The 22,542-nt window shown below is 45.7% G+C and overlaps 1 protein-coding gene across 1 annotated transcript in view; it reads right to left on the reverse strand.

Moving 5' to 3' along the window:
* Positions 1–2,789: 2,789 nt before the first annotated feature.
* Positions 2,790–22,542, reverse strand: part of SLC17A5 (solute carrier family 17 member 5) — an 87,712-nt gene continuing 67,959 nt past the window's right edge. The window contains exon 11 of the mRNA XM_034962384.3: positions 2,790–12,834. Within this exon, the coding sequence (XP_034818275.1) occupies positions 12,823–12,834 (12 nt within the window). The 3' untranslated portion in view covers positions 2,790–12,822. The remainder of the gene's footprint in view (positions 12,835–22,542) is intronic.

Here is a 22,542-nt window from a genome sequence, read left to right on the forward strand (position 1 = left end):
TCTCCTGCCTCAGCCTCCCGAGTCACTGGGATTACAGGTGCCCACCACCACACCTGGCTAATTTTTGTATTTTTAGTAGAGATGGGGTTTGGCCATGTTGGCCAGGCTGGTTTCAAACTCCTGACCTCAAGTGATCCTCCCGCCTTGGCATCCCAAAGTGCTGGGATTACAGGCATGAGCCACCATGCCCAGCAATAATTTGCATTTTAACAAGTTTAAAAGTAATGCATATTCTTTGAAACTACTGGTCCTTATAGTACACTTTAAGAACCATTGCTTTAATATGATGCCTGGTTAAGAAACTCTTTGCCTTGGCCAGGTGCGGTGGCTCATGCCTGTAATCCCAGCACTTTGGGAGACCGAGGCGGGCACATCATGAGGTCAGGAGATCGAGACCATCCTGGCTAACACGGTAAAACCCCGTCTCTACTAAAAAAAAAAATACCAAAAAATTAGCCGGGTGTGCTAGCAGGCGCCTGTGGTCCCAGCTACTCGGGAGGCTGAGGCAGGAGAATGGCATGAACCTGGGAGGCGGAGCTTGCAGTGAGCCGAGATTGCGCCACTGCACTCCAGCCTGGGTGACACAGCGAGACTCTGTCTAAAAAAAAAAAAAAAAAAAAAAAAAAAGAAACTCTCTGACTCAGAAACCAAGTGGCTTGCTGGGTGGTCAAGAAGTGTGCCCCAGGGCCAGTTCTACAAAGTTCCAAGCTTCTTCCTTCCCCAAATCCTGCCAGCCTGCAAGCATCAATTCAGCAATAGTTATTTCCCAGTCATTTTGCCCTTGTTACATATCTTCCAGTTAGTTTATGTGCATGTTGAATAGAACAGTTGAACAAGTATGTCTTTGAATATAATAATGTCTTTTTTTTTTTTTTTAAATTTGAGATGGAGTCTCGCTCTGTCGCCCAGGGTGGCTGGAGTGCAGTGGCACAATCTTGGCTCACTGCAACCTCTGCCTCCCGGGTTCAAGCGATTCTCCTGCCTCAGCCTCCCAAGTAGCTGGGATTTCATGTGTGTGCCACCATGCCCGGCTAATTTTTGTATTTTTAGTAGAGACAGGATTTCACCATGTTGGCTAGGCCGGTCTCGAACTCCTGGCTTAAGTGATCCGCCCACCTTGGCCTCCCAAAGTACTGGGATTATAGGCGTGAGCCACCATTCCCTGCCAGATATAATAATGTCTTTATAAGTCAAGAATACCACTAGAGAGCCTGTAGGATAATTTCAAAGAATTCATACTTATAAAATGGAATATTAGACTACTCTCTTAGTAGGACTGCCTTTGGAAAGCATGTGGTCAAATCCTGTGGGTTCCAGCAATCTTGCTAGTGTCTCCTTATTACATTGCCTGCCCTTTATTCTGGCTCCCAGCTGTGGTGGTTTTCCTCTCAGCTCACCTGAATGTGTGTATTGGCCTACAGTGTTCTCTGGAAAAACTTGTGGGAACAGAGCAGTCTGGGGACCAAACAGCAGGATTTGGACAAGGGATGATGAGGAAGCAGGCTTTCAACTGAGGCAGTCGTTCATCATTGTAAAAATTACTACCGCTGCACTGATCTTGCTCCAAACTCCAGAGGCACATAGCTCAAGGGACTCAGAAGGGCCAAGAACCGTAGCATGGAAGCCCAGCTGTGTTTGGCACACGTAATCTGCATCTCCCTGTTTAACTTAAACAGATACTTGGTTAAGTGCTTCCTCTTTGGGTTTGTATGCATTTTACTTAACTACTTGGCTGTAAATTCCCTGGCACATAAGCAAATGATTTTATTTTTAATTTTTATATATTTATTTATTTATTTTTGAGATGGGGTTTCGCTCTGTTGCCCAGGCTGGAGTGCAGTGGCATGATCTCGGCTCATTGCAACCTTTGTCTCCCAGGTTCCCTAAAGCAATTCTCATGCCTCAGCCTCCTGAGTAGCTGGGATCATAGGCGTTCACCACCACGCCCGGCTAATTTTTGTATTTTTAGTAGAGGTGGGATTTCATCATGTTGGCCAGGCTGGTCTGGAACTCCTGACCTCAAGTGATCCACCTGCCTTGGCCTCCCAAAGTGCTGGCATTACAGGTGTGAGCCACCGTGCCCATATTTGCTTATGTATGCGTGCATCTGCACGTGTATGTGTGTGTGTGTTTTCTAGTTTAGTGTGCAGGGCCAATTATTCTGCGAGCCAGGCTGATATAGCATGTTCTCCTTCATCTTTAGATACAGGGGACCAAGAAGCTTAGTTCAATGTGGTATGTATTTCCTTGGCTGGGACAGAAGGTGTCTGTGAGCCATGGGTATTAGGGTTAGAAGGAAACAAGACATGGTATTCAGACGTGACATATTAGGGTTAGAAGGAAACAAGACGTGGTATTCAGATGTGACATACTAGGGTCAGAAGGAAACAAGATGTGGTACCATTCAGAGGGCCGAGGGAGCTGGATCCTACACCTTGGCAAACTGTTTTGTAATTAGATGCTGTAACTGTTTTGGAGTGTCACCCCTGATGTATAAGCCTTATTTTTTACATTCTTTTTTTCCTTTTCCTTTTTCTTTCTTTGTGAAATGATCAGGAAGAAGACGTATAAGACTTTAAGCTTAGTAAACCTTTGGGTTCTGTGCATTTGGCCATCATTCCAGTTGTCAGCATTGTGCAGGACAGGTACTTGAGGTCTGTTTTTGTCAACCAGGAACCCGAGGCACAGAGCAAGTAAGTGGATAGAAACAAATGCTGTAAGAACAAATAATTGTATTTAAAAATTTATGATTTTCATTTATTTTTCAGAAGAAGCATTAATGAGTAGGTAGTAATTTCTGGGTATTAAAAAACCATCAGAGACATTTCTTTTTCCTTATAAAAGAAGTCATAACAGTGAACATTTATAGCACTTAGCTTACTAAGGGTTTCACGTCCTATAATCCCCAGCACTTTAGCAGGCTGAGAGGGGAGGACCGCTTGAGGCCAGGAGTTCAAGACCAGCCTGGGTAACATAGCAAGACCCTGTCTCTATTTAGAAAAATAATAAAAACAAAGGGTTTCACATGTATTTTAGAAATTAGACCTTCCGAAGTTGTGAGATTTGTAATAATGTTCATTTTAGAGACTAGAAAACTAAGCCTCATGAAGGCCATGTGACTTGTCCACCATTGCACCAGTGCTGAGTGGCAGATCTCTGGTCTGGAAGCCACGTTCTTCTCACTATACCATGTTGCCATTTTTCAGCAACTGGTGCACGATGCATATTCTCCAAGACAGAAGGGAAGGAGGCTTGATTAATTGTGGCTCAGCCTTTCCTCATAGTTTTGGGGCTGTAAGACCTGTGCATTGTAAGTGAACGATAAGGTCTGTTTGCCTCAGAGCAGGTTCGTTCACACCGTGCTGCTGCTGCTTTTAAGCAATGCAGGATGAACGGAGCTTGGGAGCAATTTTCTCTCACTCCCATGGTGGCATCTCTTCAGTTCACTTTCTTTGTACTGCTCCTCTTAGGTTTATGGCCGTGCAGTTGTCAGTGCTCCTGTCAGTCTTTCCAACCTTCCCTCTAAATTCCTGGCACCAGCAGTTGGCCTAGAACGTGCTGATCTTCAGCACCCTGACAGAAAAGGCTGCTATCACAGTGGAAAGTGTGGCTTCCTGGGCTGCCTCTTGGCAAAGGGCTCTAGCTTGTCCAGATTTGGGTCAGCCCCAGGGTCTATCAGTTCCAGGAGAGGTGTTGAAGGGCTGTGACAAATGCCTGCCCTGGCAGATGGAGGAAGCTCTGGCTAGCTTGAGAGCGCAGTGTAATAACAGCTGCCCTGAGAAGGGACTTCCAGCCATTCTTGTGCTCTGAGATTGTGTCCGGAATCGGTGGGTTCTTGGTCTCACTGACTTCAAGAATGAAGCCGCAGACACTTGCGGTGAGTATTACAGTTCTCAAAGGCAGCGTGTCCGGAGTTTGCTCCTTCTGATGTTCAGATGTGTTCGAAGTCTCTTCCTTCTGGTAGGTTCGTGGTCTCACTGGCTCAGAAGTGAAGCTGCAGACCTTCACGGTGAGTGTTACAGCTCTTAAGGTGGCGCATCTGGAGTTGTTCGTTCCTCCTGGTGGGCTCGTGATCTTGCTGGCTTCAGGAGTGAAGCTGCAGACCTTCCCGGTGAGTGTTACAGGTCAAAAAGGCAGAGTGGACCCAAAGAGTAAGCAGCAGCAAGATTTATTGCAAAGAGCGAAAGAACAAAGCTTCCCCTGCGTGGAAGAGGACCCAAGCGGGTTGCCACTGCGAGGTTCGGGCAGCCTGCTTTTATTCTCTTATCTCGCCCCACCTACATCCTGCTGATTGGTAGAGCTGAGTGGTCTGTTTTTACAGGGCGCTGATTGGTGCGTTTACAATCCCTGAGCTAGACACAAAGGTTCTCCACGTCCCCACCAGATTAGCTAGATACAGAGTGTCAACACAAAGGTTCTCCAAGTACCCACCAGAGTAGCTAGATACAGAGTGTTGATTGGTGCATTCACAAACCCTGAGCTAGACACAGGGTGCTGATTGGTGTGTTCACAAACCTTGAGCTAGATACAGAGTGTGGATTGGTGTATTTACAATCCCTGAGCTAGACATAAAGGTATTCCAAGACCCCACCAGAGTAGCTAGATACAGAGTGTCGATTGGTGCCTTCACAAACCCTGAGCTAGACACAGGGTGCTGATTGGTGTATTTACAATCCCTTAGCTAGACATAAAGGTTCTCCATGTCCCCACCAGACTCAGGAGCCCAGCTGGCTTCACCCAGTGGATCCCGCACCGGGGGGGCAGGTGGAGCTGCCTGCCAGTCCCAGTGCGTGCGTGCGCCCGCACTCCTCAGCCCTTGGGTGGTCGATGGGACTGGGCGCTGTGGAGCAGGGGGTGGCGCTCGTCGGGGAGGCTCGGGCCGTGCAGGAGCCCATGGAGGGGGTGGGAGGCTCAGGCATGGCGGGTTGCAGGTCCCGAGCCCTGCCCCGCGGGAAGGCAGCTAAGGCCCGGGGAGAAATCGAGCCCAGCGCCGGTGGGCTGGCACTGCTGAGGGACCCAGTACACCCTCTGCAGCCGCTGGCCCGGGTGCTAAGCCCCTCATTGCCCAGGGTCGGCAGGGCCGGCCGGCTGCTCCGAGTGCAGGGCCCGCCAAGCCCACGCCCACCCGGAACTCCAGCTGGCCCGCAAGCGCCACGCGCAGCCCGGGTTCCTGCTCGGGCCTCTCCCTCCACACCTCCCTGCAAGCTGAGGGAGCTGGCTCTGGCCTTGGCCAGCCCAGAAAGGGGCTCCCACAGTGCAGCGGTGGGCTGAAGGACTCCTCAAGTGCCGCCAAAGTGGGAGCCCAGGCAGAGGAGGCGCTGAGAGCAAGCGAGGGCTGTGAGGACTGCCAGCACGCTGTCACCTCTCAGGCTGACATCGGCAGCTGTGAGGACCCACCTGTTAGGTGAGGACTTCACAAGCACTAGCATCTGTAGGGATCTTTACTTCCAATTCATTGGCAGTTACCACTACTGTGCCACAGAAAGAATCAAAGAGGGATCCAAAAGAATTAGCCAAAATTTGGCTGGGCATGGTGGCTTATGCCTATAATCCCAGCACTTTGGGAGGCTGAGGTGGGTAGATCATCTAAGGTCAAGAGTTCGAGACCAGCCTGGCCAACTTGGTGAAAACCCATCTCTACTAAAAATAGAAAAAATTAGCTGTGTGTGGTGGTGTGCACCTGTAATCCCAGCTACTCGGGAGGCTGAGGCAGGAGAATTGCTTGAACCCAGGAGACAGAGGTTGCAGTGAGCTGAGATTGTGCCACTGCACTCCAGGCTGGGCCACAGAGCAAGATTCTGTCTCCAAAAAAAAAAAAAAGAATTAGTCAGAATTCTTTCTTGAGAGCCATCCTTGTCAAGAAACCTGGATGTAGGAGGCTGTAGACTTGGATTCCAGGGTTAGCTCTGATGTTGGGATATTGTTGGATGCTACAGAAAACTGACTCAGTCTGGCTTAAACAAAGGGGAAATGTATTATTTTTCATAACTAGAAGTAGGGTGAGCTCTAGGCCCGGTCTGATCAATGGCTCAGCAATGTCATTCAGGACCCAGGGTACTTTCTGTCTCCCTACTCCTCCTCAATGTTGGTGTCATCCTAACACCAATGCTGCTGATTTTTCCTTATGGTTCCGAGATGATTCCTACTAAGGCTGCCAGTAGCAATCAGAGTTATAGGCTTCTCTTGTAACTACCAGCAGGCAGAACCTCTCCTATTATGGACTATAAATCCTTTGTTTCAGTCTGATCAGCTCAACTTAGGCCTCCAGCCTACACTCCTGGATCAATAACTGTCACCATGGGAATGTTGTGCTAATGGGCTCAGAACTGCCCTGTCCAATATGGAAGCTACTAGCCATATGTGGCTATTGAGCTTTTAAAATGTAGTCCGAATTAAGTTGTAAGTGTAAAATACTCCAAAAACTTCAGCTGGGCATGGTGGCTCATGCCTGTAATCCCAGCACTTTGGGAGGCCGAAGGGGGGCTTGAGCCCAGGAGTTTGAAACCAGCCTGGCCAACATGGTGAAACCATGTCTCTACTAAAAACATAAAAATTAGCCAGGTGTGGTGGTACACGTCTGTAGTCCCAGCTACTCAGGAGGCTGAGGCAGGATAATTGCTTGAACCCAGGAAACGGAGGTTGCAGTGAGCCGGGGGGATCACGCCACTGCACTCCAGCCTGGGCGACAGAGCGAGACTTGGACTCAAATTAAAAAAGATAAAATTCCAAAAACTTCATAACATACACACACGTAAAATATCTATTTAATGTTTTTTTCTTTTAAAAATTAGTTTTATTTTTATTTTTTACTTAGAAACAAGGTCTTGCTATGTTGGCTAGGCTGGTCTCCAACTCCTGAATTCAAGTGATGCTCCTGCCTCGGCCTCCCAAGTGCTGGGATTATAGAAGTGAGCCACTGTACCCAACTTATTTATTTTTTTTTATATTGATTACATGCTGAAGGCTAGGTGTGCTGGCTCACGCCTGTAATCCCAGCACTTCAGAAGGCTGAGATAGGCAGATCGCTTGAGGACAGGAGTTCGAAACCAGCCTGGCCAACATGGCAAAACCCTGTCTCTACTAAAAATACAAAAATTAGCTGGGTGTAGTGGTTCATGTCTGTAATCCCAGCTACTCAGGAGGCAGGAGAATTGCTTGAACCCATGAGGCGGAGGTTGCAGTGAGCTGAGATCGAACCACTACACTCCAGCCTGGGTGACAGAGCAAGAACCTGTCTCAAGGCTGGGCGTGGTGGCTCATGCCTGTAATCCCAGCACTTTGGGAGGCTGAGGCGGGCGGATCACGAGGTCAGGAGATCGAGACCACCCTAGCTAACATGGTGAAACCCTGTCTCTACTAAAAACACAAAAAATTATCCGGGTGTGGTGGTGGGCACCTGTAGTCCCAGCTACTTGGGAGGCTGAGGCAGGAGAATGGTGTGAACCCGGGAGGCGGAGCTTGCAGTGAGCCAAGATCGCGCCACTGCACTCCAGCCTGGGCGACAGAGCAAGACTCCATCTCAAAAAAAAAAAAAAAGAAAAAAAAAACCAACAACAAAAACAACCATGTTGAAATAATATTTTTGATATATTGAGTTAAATAAAATTTATTATTAAAATTAATTTAACCTGTTTATTTTTTTTTGGTCTTTTTTTTCCTGTTTGTGGAGAATGGGGCCTTGCTATGTTGCCCAGGCAGGTCTCAAACCCTTGAGCTCAAGCTATCCTCCCACCTCTGCCTCCCTAAGTGTTGAAATTACAGGCACGACCCATTGTGTTTGGCTATTTTTAATTTTTTTATTTTATTTCATGTTGTGGGAAGTCAGGGACCCTGAACAGAGGGACCGGCTGAAGCCATGGCAGAAGAACATGGATTGTGAAGATTTCATGGACATTTATTAGTTCCCCAAATTAATACTTTTATAATTTCTTATGCCTGTCTTTACTGCAATCTCTAAACATAAATTGTGAAGATTTCATGGACACTTATCACTTCCCCAATCAATACCCTTATGATTTCCTATGCCTGTCTTTACTTTAATCTCTTAATCCTGTCATCTCGTAAGCTGAGGAGAATGTATGTCCCCTCAGGACACTGTGATGATTGCGTTAACTGCACAAATTGTAGAGCATGTGTGTTTGAACAATATGAAATCTGGGCACCTTGAAAAAAGAACAGGATAACAGCAATGTTCAGGGAACAAGAGAGATAACCTTAAACTCTGACCGCTGGTGAGCCAGGCAGAACAGAGCCATATTTCTCTTCTTTCAAAAGCAAATGGGAGAAATATTGCTGAATTCTTTTTCTCAGCAAGGAACATCCCTGAGAAAGAGAATGTGCCCCTGAGGGCAGGCCTCTAAAATGGCCCCCTTGGGTGTGGCCATCTTCTATGGTAGAAACTGTAGGAATGAAATAAGCCCCAGTCTCCCATAGTGCTCCCAGGCTTATTAGGATGAAGAAATTCCTGCCTAATAAATTTTTGGTCAGACCGGTTGTCTGCTCTCAAACCTTGTCTCCTGATAAGATGTTATCAATGACAATGGTGCCTGAAACTTCATTAGCAATTTTAATTTCGCCCAGGTCCTGTGGTCCTGTGATCTCGCCCTGCCTCCATTTGCCTTGTGATATTCTATTACCTTGTGAAGCACCTGATCTCTGTGACCCACACCCTATTCATACACTCCCTCCCCTTTTGAAAATCACTAATAAAAACTTGCTGATTTTACAGCTTGCAGGGCATCACGGAACCTACCGACATGTGATGTCTCCCCCGGACGCCCAGCTTTAAAATTTCTCTCTTCTGTACTCTGTCCCTTTATTTTTCAACCCGGCCGACGCTTAGGGAAAATAGAAAAGAACCTACGTGACTACTGGGGGCAGGTTCCCCGATGATTTCATTTTCTTTTTTTTTTTTTGAGATGGAGTCTCACTCTATTGCCCAGGCTGGAGTAAAGTGGCATGATCTTGGCTCACTGCAACCTCTGCCTCCTGGGTTCAAGTGATTCTCCTGCCTCAGCCTCCCCAGTAGCTAGGATTACAAGTGTGAGCCACCATGCCTGGCTAATTTTTGTATTTTTAGTAGAGACGGGGTTTCACCATGTTGGTCAGGCTGGTTTTGAACTTCTGACCTCAGGTGATCCACCCACTTCAGCCTCCCAAAGTGCTGGGATTACAGGTGTGAGCCACCTTGCCCAGCCTATTTTTTATTTTTTTGAGACAGAGTCTCTCTGTGTCGCCCAGGCTGGAGTGCAGTGGTGCCATCTTGCCTCACTGCAACCTCCACCTCCCGGGTTCAAGCGATTCTTATGCCTCAGCCACCCAAGTAGCTGGGATTACAGGCGTGAGCCACCATACCTGGGCTATTTTTAATTTTTTAATGTGGCTACTAGAAAATTTTAAATTACAGGCTGGGTGTGGTGGCTGATGCCTGTAATCCCAGCACTTTGGGAGGCCAAGACGGGCAGATCACTCTGAGGTCAGGAGTTTGAGACCAGCCTGGCCAACATGGCGAAACCCCATCTCTACTAAAAATACAAAAATTCTCTGGGCTTGGTGGCATGCGCCTGTAATCCCAGCTATTTGGGAGGCTGAGACAGGAGAATTGCTTGAACCTGGGAGGCAGAGGTTGCAGTATGAGCCGAGATTGCACCACTGTACTCTAGCCTCGGTGACAGAGCGAGACTCTGTCTCAAAATAAATAAATAAAATAAAATAAAATTACATTTGTAAGTTGATTTCTGTTTCTGTTTGATAGCACTGGCTCAGACAAATCAGGATCTATTTCCAGAAATGGAGAGGGATAAATTCCTGAACAAAATCATGTTTTTTTGTTTGTTTTTAAGAAGGAGGAAGTATTTTCTTTTTGAAATAATGCATTATATTTCTCTACAGATATTTAACAGAGAGGATGGATGGAGGGCAAACAATGAGAGACTATACATTCACTGAGAACTATTTATGTGCAAATGTGCTGTGCTCAGTGTTGTGGGGAAAAGAAATTGCTGACCATGTAGGGGAGATAAGATATGTAGGCATGTGAGTGGTGAAGACAAAGGCTGTAGAATTTCAGACTTCAGAGATATTCTGTCTTGTGTGACAATGAATGCTAGCTTGATTTGGGCCTTGAAGGTAGATGGGGTTTCAATAAAAGAAGTCAGGTGGAGAGAGATGGCTTGGGAGGCGTTCTAGGTGGAGAGAAAAGCACAGAGAAAATGCTGAGGCAGGAAAGCATAAACTGAATTTTAGTTTAGCCGAAGCTGAGTGCTAGAGAGAAAGAAGACTGGGTCACACTGCTAAAGGCCTCACAGAACCAAGTTGAATCTTAGTGGTAGCTTTATTATGGGATGCCCGAAGGGAGCATTTATTAGAGGCATAGGCAGCAGTAAAACACATCTTAATGTACTTTAGCAAAGGAGCTTAATTAAGCCAGGTTGTACCTCTCCTATGGCTCTTAGGAAGCATTCACAGGTCAGATCAGCATAATTTAGTGCTTGGAGCATGGTTCTAATCCCACCTGTGCAATTTTATGAGTTTTGAGATTTTGGGCAATTTATTTAACCTCTCTTTGCCTCAGTTTCCCTACCTGTAAAAATGGAAATGAAGGCCAGGTGAGGTGGCTCATGCCTGTAATCCCAGCACTTTGGGAGGCTGAGGCAGGCGGATCATTTGAGGTCAGGAGTTCAAGGCCAGTCTGGCCAACATGGTGAAACCTTGTCTCTACTAAAAATACAAAAATTAGGTGAGCGTGGTAGTGCGTGCCACTTGGGATGCTGAGGCAGGAGAATCGCTTGAACCTGGGAGGTGGAGGTTGCCATGGGCCAAGATTGCGCCACAGCACTCCAGCCTGGGTGACAGAGCGAGACTCTGTCTCAAAAAAAAAAAAAAAAGGGAATGATAATAGTAGTACCTACTTCATAGAGTTGTGAGAATTAACTGAATTAACATATGTAAGAGTAAGACTACACAGTGTCTGCACATACAGTACCTACTATAAGAGTTTGTTTAAAAAAATTTGGTTTGCTATTGCTAACTACACAAAGGCAGCTAGGAAGCCACAGTCAGGAAAAAAAATCTTTTTCCCCCAAATCTGTATCTATGTAAGTAATAACTCTATGTGTATAAAGATAATGCACAGAGAGAATCCTGTGGGAAGAAATACCACTGTTAGGTCAGTCTGGCTAGTTCTACGTCCCCTGCAGCACTTGCTAACCCTGCTTTGCTGATGTCAACAGAAATTGTTGCGTGCGTTTACAGATAAATCTCCAAGTATTTAACAAAAGTGGAGCAAAATACACTTACTAGGTCTAAGCATTTTTAACAAAACAGGATATTTTTCAAAGTGTAGTGCTGAATTAGGCTATCTTTTTTTTTTTCCTTTTTTTTTCTTTTTTTTGAGACAGAGTCTCGCTCTGTCACCCAGGCTGGAGTGCAATGGCGTGGTGTCGGCTCACTGCAACCTTTGCCTCCGGGTTCAAGCAATTCTTCTGCCTCAGCCTCCCCAGTAGCTGAGATTAAAGGTGCCTGCCACCACGCCTGGCTAATTTTGGAATTCTTAGTAGAGATGGGGTTTCACCATGTTGGCCAGGATGGTCTTGATCTCTTGATGATCCACCCACCTTGGCATCCTAAAGTTTAGGATTACAGGCCTGAGCCACTGCACCTGGCAGGAAGGAAGATTTAGAGGGCAACTTGTCAATTTGGATGGCATCCTGGGCTGTGGGGCTGGCAGGAATCTGTCCTGGACAGGGCACAGTGTGGCCAGGACAATAGGGAGGAGAGGCACCGGCTGGGGGGATTTGCCAGAGGCGGTGCCTCCCTTCCCCAGCAGGGCATGTGCTCCAGATCTTGTGCCACTTGACATGCAGAGCCTGGGTGCAACCTGCAGAAACCATGTGGGCTGTGCCCCAGCCTTGGGGTGGGTGTGGACCTGGTCTCCCTGGGGATACTGGAAGGGCCTCTGGGAGATATTTAGGGCACAGCCTGGACATCTATACCATGCACTGGCAAACATACAAACAACAAAAAAACAGGGTATTCTATATATTCTATTGATTTTTAAATGTTGGCTGCAGCTGCTACATTCCTCGAGAGTAACTGAGTCCCACACAAGAAACCCTAAGCTCAACAGATTCTCTATTAGATGATTGCATTTTTTCAGAAACAATCTCCTAACCACCAGGCCTCTGGCCAATTTCTTTTCTGAGTTCCTGTTCCTGCCAGAAAGGGCAAATTCATTATCCTGTGAGGTCCAAGCTGGCCTCTTGGAGGTACAGCAAAGACTTTTACCCCTGGCCTGGAAGCAAAGGCTTGCCATGTGGCGCCCTTGGGCTTTTTTTTTTTTTTTTTTTTTTTCTAGAAAGTTTTCTGGTGAGTTAAAAAAACGTGCTCAGAGTCCTACCCAACCCCACTCCCATCCCCAGCCCAGGCGAGTTGATGTGTGGATTCCTGGCATTTGTTATTTGCTGCCCAAATGACCCTGGCCTCTGGGAATGAGGCCCCGGACCTTTGCTTTTATGTCCCAGAGCTCCTGTGAGTTTTACAAAATTATCATAATTATATTTCAATCTTAAGAGCTAGTTCTGCATTTTAGGCTAAAAAGCAAGAAATGAGGGACAAGAAAGTCACTTTTTGCCTAGTGTCCCTGCTGCCCCCAGCGGTCAGCAGCCTCTGGCGCTGAGGGTGTAGACCCGGGTTCTGAGGCCCCAGTGTGACTTTCCATTGTTCGCGAGGCCCTCACCCGCTGCGCTGCCCGGGCTGAGTCATTCTAAATTCCTTTCTTTGTGTTTTCTCTCTGCAGTCACGCAGAAATGGTTGCTCCACTAGTCATCTTCTTTCCTTAAACCAAAAAGAAAGAAAAAAAAAATCTAGCCTTTGATAGTTCTTATTCACGAATCAGCTAAAATATGAGTCAAACACAAGTTTCCTGAGAGCTATAAATATTTGCTGCACCCCACCCTACTGGGAAATACCCACAGTCCGTGTTTCGCCACCGAGTGGCTCAAATCTGGAGGATTTATTTGGTGTCCGGGGTAAAACGATCCCTGCTGTGAGTGGTTTTTAGGGCAGTGAATCTGTAATGTATTCCAAGCTTCTGAAGACAGACAGGGTGTGTGTGTGTGTGTGTGTGTGTGTGCGTGTGCGTGTGTGTTTATGCTGTAACAATCGGTTCTTTAAAACGTATTTTTTAAAATACAAAGTCCTTATGGTGAAAGTTATGGACATTGACACTGGGATAAGAGAGTGGAGAAAGTAGTGAACTGAATGGCATCCTTCAGGAGTGTCAGTGTTTTGTTTTTTGGTATTTTTATTGGCAAGTAAATATGGGTCATTTGGCATGGCCAGTGGGCTGACATGAATATCAACAAGGGCCACTTTGTAGGCCACAGAAGCCACCTTATCATCCAGTCTGAGGTGTAAAGTTTGAGGGTGGATTGGGGAGGGTCACTCCAGCCTGAAGCCCAAGGGCCAGAAACCCTAGATTTGGGGTTCTAAAGTCAGGCAGAAGTTTTGGGGCTGACCTTGAGTTTTCGTGTTTGTTTTTTACAATGCATTCTTTTTCTGATTGTTATTATTTTTAATGACCCAAAGCAATCTATAGCAATGCAATTGCTATAAAAATACCAATGACATTCTTCACAGAAATAGAAAAAAATCCCTAAAATTAATATGGAACCATAAAGACCCCAACTAGCCAAAGCTATACTGAGCAAAATGAACAAAGCTGGAGGTATTACACTACCTGATTCAAAATATACTACAAAGTGATAGTAACTGAAACAGCATGGTATTGGTATAAAAACAGACACAGACCAATGGAACAGAATAGAGAACCCAGAAATAAATCCATGCATTTACAGCCAACATTTTTTTATAAAGGCACCATGGACATACACCAGGAAAAGGACGCCTCCTTCAATAAATGATGCTGGGAAAACTCGATATCCATATGCAGAAGAATGAAACTAGACCCCTCACCGTCTCTGGACACACTGCCTATGAGTTAGCCCTGCTCCTCACGCAGCAGCAGGAAAAAAAAAAAAAAGCAAATAGACCCCTATTTCTTACCATATACTAAAATCAACTAGTCTGGGTGTGGTGGCTTATGCCTGTAATCTCAGCACTTTGAGAGGCTGAGGCAGGTGGATCACCTGAGCCCAGGAGTTTGAGACCAGCTTGGCCAACATGGCAAAACCCCGTCTCTACTAAAAATACAAAAATTAGCCAGGCATGGTGGCATGTGCCTGTAGTCCCAGCTACTCAGGAGGCTGAAGTACGAGAATCACTTGAACCCAGGAGGTGGAGGCTGCAATGAGTCAAGATCACACCACTGCACTCCAGTCTGGGCAACAGAGTGAGACCCTGTCTCAAAAAAAAAAAAAAAAAAAAAAAAAGAATAAAACACCTGTACGTGAATGTTCTAGCAGTGTTATTCATAACTGCCAAAAAATAGAAACATCAACTAATGAAAAAACAAATAAATAATAATATATCCATTCAATGGAATATTATTTGGCAATAAAAAAGGAATGAAATACAGATACATGCTACCGGAGGATGAACCTAGAAAACATGTTAAGAGAAATAAGCCAGTCATAACAGATCACATATTCTATAAGAAATGTCCAGAATAGTCATATCTGTAGAGATGGAAAATAGGTTAGTGGTTGACTGGTACTGGGAAAAGAGAGGGAATGAAGAGTGACTGTGAATGGATATGAGGTTTCTTTACAGGGTGATGACGTGTTCTGTAATTAGACGTTTAATAGTTGCACGACCCTGAATATACTAAAAAGTCACTAAATTGTACACTTTTTTAAAAAAGAGATGGGGTCTTGCTATGTTTCCTAGGCTCAAGTAATCCTCCCTCCACAGCCTCCTGAGTAGCTGAGCCCTACAGGAGCACTCCATCATGCCCAGCTGACTTGTACACTTTTATTTTATTTATTTATTTACATATTTATTTATGAGATGGAGTCTTGCTGTGTTGCCCAGGCTGGAGTGCAGTGGTGCAATCTCAGCTCACTGCAACCTCCACCTCCTGGGTTCAAGTGATTCTCCCATCGCAGCCTCCCGAGTAGCTGGGATTACAGGCATGTGCCACCACGCCTCGCTAATTTTGTATTTTTAGTAGAGACCGGGTTTCACCATCTTGGCCAGGCTGGTTTCAAACTCCTGACCTCAGGTGATCTGCCTGCCTCGGCCTCCCAAAGTGCTGGGATTTCAGGCGTGAGCCACCGCGCCTGGCCTACTCAACATTTTTGAGGTCTCTATATGGTCCTGAATTATATTATTCCATAATAAACATCCACCAGATTTAACTTATATTTCCCTAATCATGGACACCTGGGTTGCCTCCAACTCTGTCACAATAAACAGTGTGGAGTATATGCTTTCTTAGGGACTTCAGCAAATCACTCTGGGACATATACCCAGATGTGGGGCATATATACAGGGCCAAAGGACACATTTTTATTTAATTCAAATACAAACATTTTGCTTTCTGGAATGGGTTTGCCAGTTTATATCCCACACTCACTCCCTTTGTGGACAAGAATTTTTGTCTTCCCACATCCTTTGCCAACACTTAGCATCAGGTTTTATAATTTTTTTTTTTAGATGGAATTTCGCTCCTGTTGCCCAGGCTGGAGTGCAATGGCGTGATACTGGCTTACTGCAACCTCCGCCTCCTGGGTTCAAGCGATTCACCTGCCTCAGCCTCCCTAGTAGCTGGGATTACAGGCGACCACCACTACACCCAGCTTTTTTTTTTTTTTTTTCTGGTACTTTTAGCAGAGACGGGTTTTGCCATATTGGCCAGGCTGAGTCTCGAGCTCCTGACCTCAGGTGATCGCCTGCCTCGGCCTTCCAAAGTGCTGGATTACAGGTGTGAGCCACCATGCCCAGCCATATTTTCTAATTTTTGCCAATCTGATGGATCTAAAGTAATATTTCATTATAGTTTAGTGTGCATTTCTTTTCTCCTTTCCTTTTCTTTTTTATTTTTTGAGACGGAGTTTTGTTCTTGTAGCCCAGGCTGGAGTGCAGTGGCGCCACCTCGGCTCACTGCAACCTCCATCTCCCGGGTTCAAGCAATTCTCCTGACTCAGCCTCCCTAGTAGCTGGGATTACAGGCGCCCACCACTACGCCCGGCTAATTTTTGTATTTTTAGTAGAGACAGGGTTTCACCATGTTGGCCAGGCTGGGTTCGAACTCCTGACCTCAGGTGATCCACCTGCCTTGGCCTCCCTAAGTGCTGGGATTACAGGCGTGAGCCACTGTGTCTGGCCTTCTTTTTTTTTTTTTTCTTTACACATTTTTTCTTTCTTTTCTTTGTTTTATTTTATTGTTTTATAGAGGAGAGGGTCTCACTATGTTGCCCAGGCTGGTCTTGAACTCCTAGACTTAAGTGTCAGCCTCCCAAAATGCTAGGATTGCAGATGTTACAGATGGGAGACACCACACCCAGCCTGAAATATCTTCTTAGTGTTAAAAAAAAAAAAAAAAAAAAAAAGAGAGAAGTGCATTATAATAGATATTGTAGGCCGGGCGCAGTGGCTCACGTCTGTAATCCCAGCACTTTGAGAGGCCGAGGTGGATGGATCATGAGTTCAGGAGTTGAAGAATAACCTGGCCAAGATGGTGAAACCCGGTCTCTACTAAAAATACAGGCTGGGCGCGGTGGCTCACGCCTGTAATCCCAGCACTTTGGGAGGCCGAGGCGGGTGGATTACGAGGTCAGGAGATCGAGACCATCCTGGCTAACACGGTGAAACCCCGTCTCTACTAAAAATACAAAAAAATTAGCCAGGCGTGGTGGTGGGCACCTGTAGTCCCAGCTACTCGGGAGGCTGAGGCAGGAGAATGGCATGAACCCGGGAGGCGGAGCTTGCAGTGAGCCGAGATGGCACCACTGCACTCCAGCCTGGGCAACAGAGCAAGACTCTGTCTCAAAAAAAAAAAGAAAAATAAATAAATAAATAAAAATACAAAAAAATTAGCAAGGTATGGTGGTGGGCGCCTGTAATCCCAGATACTGGGGAGGCTGAGGCAGAGAATTGCTTGAACCCAGGAGGCCAAGGTTGCAGTGAGCTGAGATCGTGCCACTGCATTCCAGCCTGGGTGACAGAGCGAGACTCTGTCTCAAAAAAAAAAAAATTAGATCTTATATGGGTGATTTATTCAATATACAGACTTGAATTTCCTCTAACAGCATTCATTACTTCATATAAAACAGTTCTTTTTTTTTTTTTCTGAGATGGAGTCTTGCTCTATTGCCCAGGCTGGAATACAGTGGTGTGATCTCGGCTCCCTGCAACCTCCACCTCCCGAGTTCAAGTGATTCTCCTGCCTCAGCCTCCTGAGTAGCTAGGACTACAGGCTCACACCACCATGCCCAGCTAATTTTTGTATTTTTAGTAGAGACGGGGTTTCACTATGTTGGTCCGGCTGATCTCAAACTCCTGATCTTAATGATTCTCCCGCCTTGGTCTCCCAAAGTGCTGGGACTATAAGCATGAGCCACCATGCCCAGCCCAAAAAATTCTTAAGCATTAAAAAGATCAGACTCTTTATCCTTTCCAGATCACTTTTAATATCAACAAAACTTCTGGGGAAAGTTCAAGTTTCAGACTGTAGAGTGAAGGCTATAAAACGTGCTTAACACAAGGGCTATTTGTAGTGCTCTAAAGCATGATTGGGACCAGGATGCACACTTGATCGGAGAGGTGATAACACTGTTGGACATGTTAGCGTATTTCAGTTGTTTCTGACAGTGAGAGTGCTTAAGAAAAAGATTTAATACAATATATATATATATTCCTACCCCTCTACCAAAGTCTAGACGATTATGGACTGAGAATGTGTATGAGGAAACTGATAGTTTCAATAGTTTTTTAGCTCTGTTGGGCAAAAGTGGCTTCTCACTCAAGCACAGGACTGGCAGTGATGTAACACTTCTAAGTTTCCGCCTCCCCCAACATCAAGATAAAGTGAAAGTAAACAGGCACTTGGAAAATTACTAGTGTTCTTCCTCCTCCAGGCACATAAGAAAAGGGGGCAGAAAATTCCTTACATTTCATTTCTTTTCAGTATTGCTTATGCTCACAGCTTTCCTTTGCACAGCTCCTAGAAAGAATTTTCTATATTATCCTTTGAGAGTAAAAACTTTTATAATTGGCTTTTCTGCTTATGGTTGCTCTAAAAGGCAGAGGCATCTGAAAAGGCTTTGTGATCCATCTTAATTTACATGTCTATGAGAAAGATAATTTATTCTTTAACTGAAATTAAACATTTACCCCATGTCTCTTCTTCTGAGGCAGTAATATGCTTTTACTGAGAGGAACCAGGCCATTTCCTATAGTGGTCTTCCTGCCTTCAAATTTAAATATTACATCAGTCTTTTTCTGTTTGGGGGAATTTCTCTCTCTCTCTTTTCTTTTTTGTGAGACAGCGTCTGGCTCTGTCACCCAGGCTGGAGGGCAGTGGTATGATCTTGGCTCACTGAAGCCTTGATCACTTGGGCTCAAGCTATCCTCCCACCTCAACCTCCTGAGTAGCTGAGACCACAGGCGTGCACCACCATGGCTGGCTTTTTTTTTGTTTGTTTTGTTTTTGTGATAGCTTTGGTCCCAATATTTGGGGGAATTTTATTTTGAACATCCAGAGGGGAGATAAGATAATCTACTCTGCAACAAAGTCTAAACTCAGATATCTCTATTTCTGATTTCCTGAAAACGAAACAAAGGCTGAAGTAAGAAAGACATTACCATGGCTAATACAAACTGCTGTCTTCAGCGTTTGTCTCAAGTTCTTTCATAAACTGGACTCTCAAGGTCAGTTGGCAGGTTTCTTTCCCATTGGATTTGCTTGTTGGGTGGATAATAATGCTTTTACATGAGAGGTTTTGAAGGCTGGAGCTTATAAAGAAAAACACTTGATAAATAAAAATGTGAGCTGCAGGAGAAAAGGGACTTGGCTTATTTCTTTTTTTTTTTCCACTTCCATGTCGTCGTGCAAAAAGCAATGCCTGGTACATAGTGGATGCTCAGTAAATACTTGTTGAATAACTGGGAGAAGTATTTTGCATATACAAAACTAAGCTACTCTCAAATACTTTCAAAACTATTTGCTAATAATTACCATTTATAACTTATTTTGATGTTAGCATATTTATTCATTAAAAGCTTGCACTACTGTTGACCTGGAGCCTTATTGAAAAAAAAAATTGAAAAGCAGTCGGCACATTTATTTAATTTTTTGGGTCAGCAGAAAACATATGAAAAAAACAATATATGAGATCAAAAATTTCTATTTATTGGCCAGGTGCTGCGGCTCACGCCTGTAATCCCAGCATTTTGGGAGGCCTTTGTGGGCGGATCACCTGAGGTCAGGAGTTCGAGACCAGCCTGGCCAACATGGTAAGCCTTGTCTCAACTAAAAATACAAAAAGTAGCCGGGCATGGTGGCAGGCACCTGTAATCCCAGCTATTTGGGAAGCTGAAGCAGGAGAATCGCTTGAACCCGGGAGGTGGAGGTTGCAGTGAGCCAAGATCGTGCCACTGCACTCCAGTATGGGCAACAAAAGTGAAACTCCATCTCAAAAAAAAAATTATGTATTTATTTATTATTTTTTGAGACAGGGTCTTGCTCTCTTGCCCAGGCTGGAGTGGCTTGGTGTGAACATGGCTCACTGTGGCCTCAACCTCCTGGGCTCAAGTGATCCTCCCACCTCAGCCTCCTGAGTAGCTGGGACCACAGGTCTGTGCCAGCACACCTGGCTAAGTTTTTAGAAAATTTTTTGTAGAGATGGGGTCTTGCCTTGTTGTGCAGTCTGCTATTGAATTCCTGGGCTCAAGCAATCCTCCTGCCCTCAGCCTCATAAAGTGTTGGGATAACAGGTGTGAGCCTTTGTGCCTGGTCAAAAATATCAATTTTTAGTCTATTTAACTAAAGGGTTGTTATTTAATAAGCATCCTAAGTGAACTAAGCACATGTTGTTATGAGTGAGACCATGCTGAGATGAATGGAATGAACCCTGCCTTCAAGATGTTTGTGATGAATCTATTCCTGGGACAGACACAGACATGTGTTCATAAGTATTATAAAGAAAGAGGGCCGGGTGCAGTGGCTCACGGGAGGCTGAGGCTGGCGGATTGCCTGAGCTTAGGGGTTTGAGGCCAGCCTGGGCAACAGGCTCTACTAAAAATTTAGTATTTTAGTCTCTACTAAAAATACAAAAAATTAGCTGGATGTGGCGGCATGGACCTGTGGTCCCAGCTATTCGGGAGGCTGAGGCAGGAGAATTTCTTGAACCTGGGAGGCAGAGGTTGCAGTGAGTGGAGATTACACCACTGCACTACAGCCTGGGCAACAGAGCAAGACTCTGTCTCCAAAAAAAAAAAAAAAAAAAAAAAAAAGAAGGAGGAAGGGGATCAAGGAGTCAAGGAGTCAGAAGGAGCTCCAGGGAGGGAAAGGGCTGTGTCAGATGCATCTTTGTATCCTTGTTGCCTAGCGAAGGGTAGATACTTAGTATTCGCTGAATGAATGAAGAAATTCTCTCTTCCACATAATTGAGCCTAAATCCTTGAGTTTAAAATAAAGGGAAACCCCAAAATAAATAAATAATGTGGCACTTTAGTAGGTTAAAGGGAGACACCACATCTAGATCAGGGAGGGTGGAAGAAATTAGGGGTCATGAAGGAGGTGGCAAGGTTGAGGAGAGACCTTCCAGACCCAGGGAAGGAAATTAATAAAGGTATGAAGAGGAAAGGGAAGATGGAGAGAAGGCATGGGGAAGTGAAGCAGCCAGATCGCTGCAACAAGGCATGGCTCCCACCATAAGATAAGGGTAGGGTAGGCTGAACCTAGGGGTGAGGAGGGCACAGCTGCTGGGTGGGAGAGTTTACTGGGTAGGCCCAGGGAAGCCATGGGGCTCACCATGGGGGAGCACCTTAATCAGAGAGATTAGTTGTATTGGGACAATGAACTCAACACTGGTGGGAAGCTAGGATAGAAGAGGGCAAGACTAAAGGCAGTGATACCACTTAACTTTTCTACTCTAGGTGTAAACAAAAGCCACTAGACTCTTACTTAGGAGATGACAGTGGGTTTTTTTTTTTTTTTTTTTTGAGAAAGACTCTCGCTCTGTCACTCAGTCTGGAGTGCAGTGAGATCTCAGCTCACTGCAGCCTCGATCTCCTGGGCTCAAGTGATTCTCTCAACTCAGCCTCCTGAATAACTGGGGCTACAGGTATGCACCACCATGCCCGGCCAATTTTTTGTATTTTTTGTAGAGACCAGGTTTCACCATGTTGCCCAAGCTGGTCTCAAACTCCCGGGCTCAAGCCATCTATCCACGTTGACCTTCCAAAGTACTGGGATTTCAGGTGTGAGGCACTGTGCCTGGCCTGGAAGAAGGATTAAGAAAAAAAAAATTCCAGGCCGGACATGGTGGCTTACACCTGTAATCCCAGCACTTTGAAAGGCTGAGGCGGGAGGATCACTTGAACCCAGGAGACTAGACTGGACAACATAGTGAAACCCCATCTCTACAAAATACAAAAATTAGCTGGGCATGGTGGTGCAGACCTGTAGTACCAGCTAGTCTGGAGGCTGAAGTGGGAGGATCTCTTGAGCCTGTGGGGTAGAGGCTGCAGTGAGCTGTGATCATGCCACGCCCCCCAGCCTGGGTGACAGAGTGATATTCTGTTTCAAAACAAACAAAAAATTCCAGAGACATGAAAAAACTGAAATGGAAGAGCCAGGTGTTTTTTTTTTTGTTTTTTTTTGTTTTTTTTTTGACGGGGTCCCCTTCTGTCGCCCAGGCTGGAGGGCAGTGGTGTGATCTCGGCTTACTGCAACCTCCATCTCCCGGGTGGAAGAGATTCTCCTGCCTCAGCCTCCCGAGTAGCTGGGAACTACAGGTCTGCACCACCATGTCCAGCTAATTTTTTGTATTTTGTAGGACTAAAGGTGGGTGCCACCATGCCCGGCTAATTTTTTTGTATTTTTAGTAGAGAAGGGGTTTCACCATGTTAGCCAGGCTGGTCTGGAACTCTTGACCTCAGGCAATTCGCCCGCCTTGGCCTCCCAAAGTGCTGGGATTACAGGTGTGAGCCACTGTGCCCGGTCAGCAGGTGGTTGTTTTGGCACAGAGTAGGGGGTTTGGTGGGAGGCTAGGGAGGAGGAACAAAAATGACTTTGGGCCAAGCCTAAGTGACTGGGGAAATGTACTTTTAAGAGAAATATGAAGGTGGCAGGAACAGCCAGTTCTATTTAGAATGGGGGTGGGGGAGTGAGGTTGGATTTAAATAGTCTCAGGTGCAAGGAAGGATAGCCAGTTGGGGATGTCCAGCAGGTAGTTGAAAACCTAGCGGTGCCAGGCGCGGTGGCTCACGCCTGTAATCCCAGCACTTTGGGAGGCCGAGGTGGGCGGATCACAAGGTCAGGAGATCGAGACCATCCTGGCTAACACAGTGAAACCCCGTCTCTACTAAAAATACAAAAAATTAGCCGAGCGTGGTGGTGGGCGCCTGTAGTCCCAG

This window comes from Pan paniscus, chromosome 5, assembly GCF_029289425.2.
Source record: "Pan paniscus chromosome 5, NHGRI_mPanPan1-v2.0_pri, whole genome shotgun sequence".
Classification (NCBI taxonomy): Eukaryota; Metazoa; Chordata; class Mammalia; order Primates; family Hominidae; genus Pan; species Pan paniscus.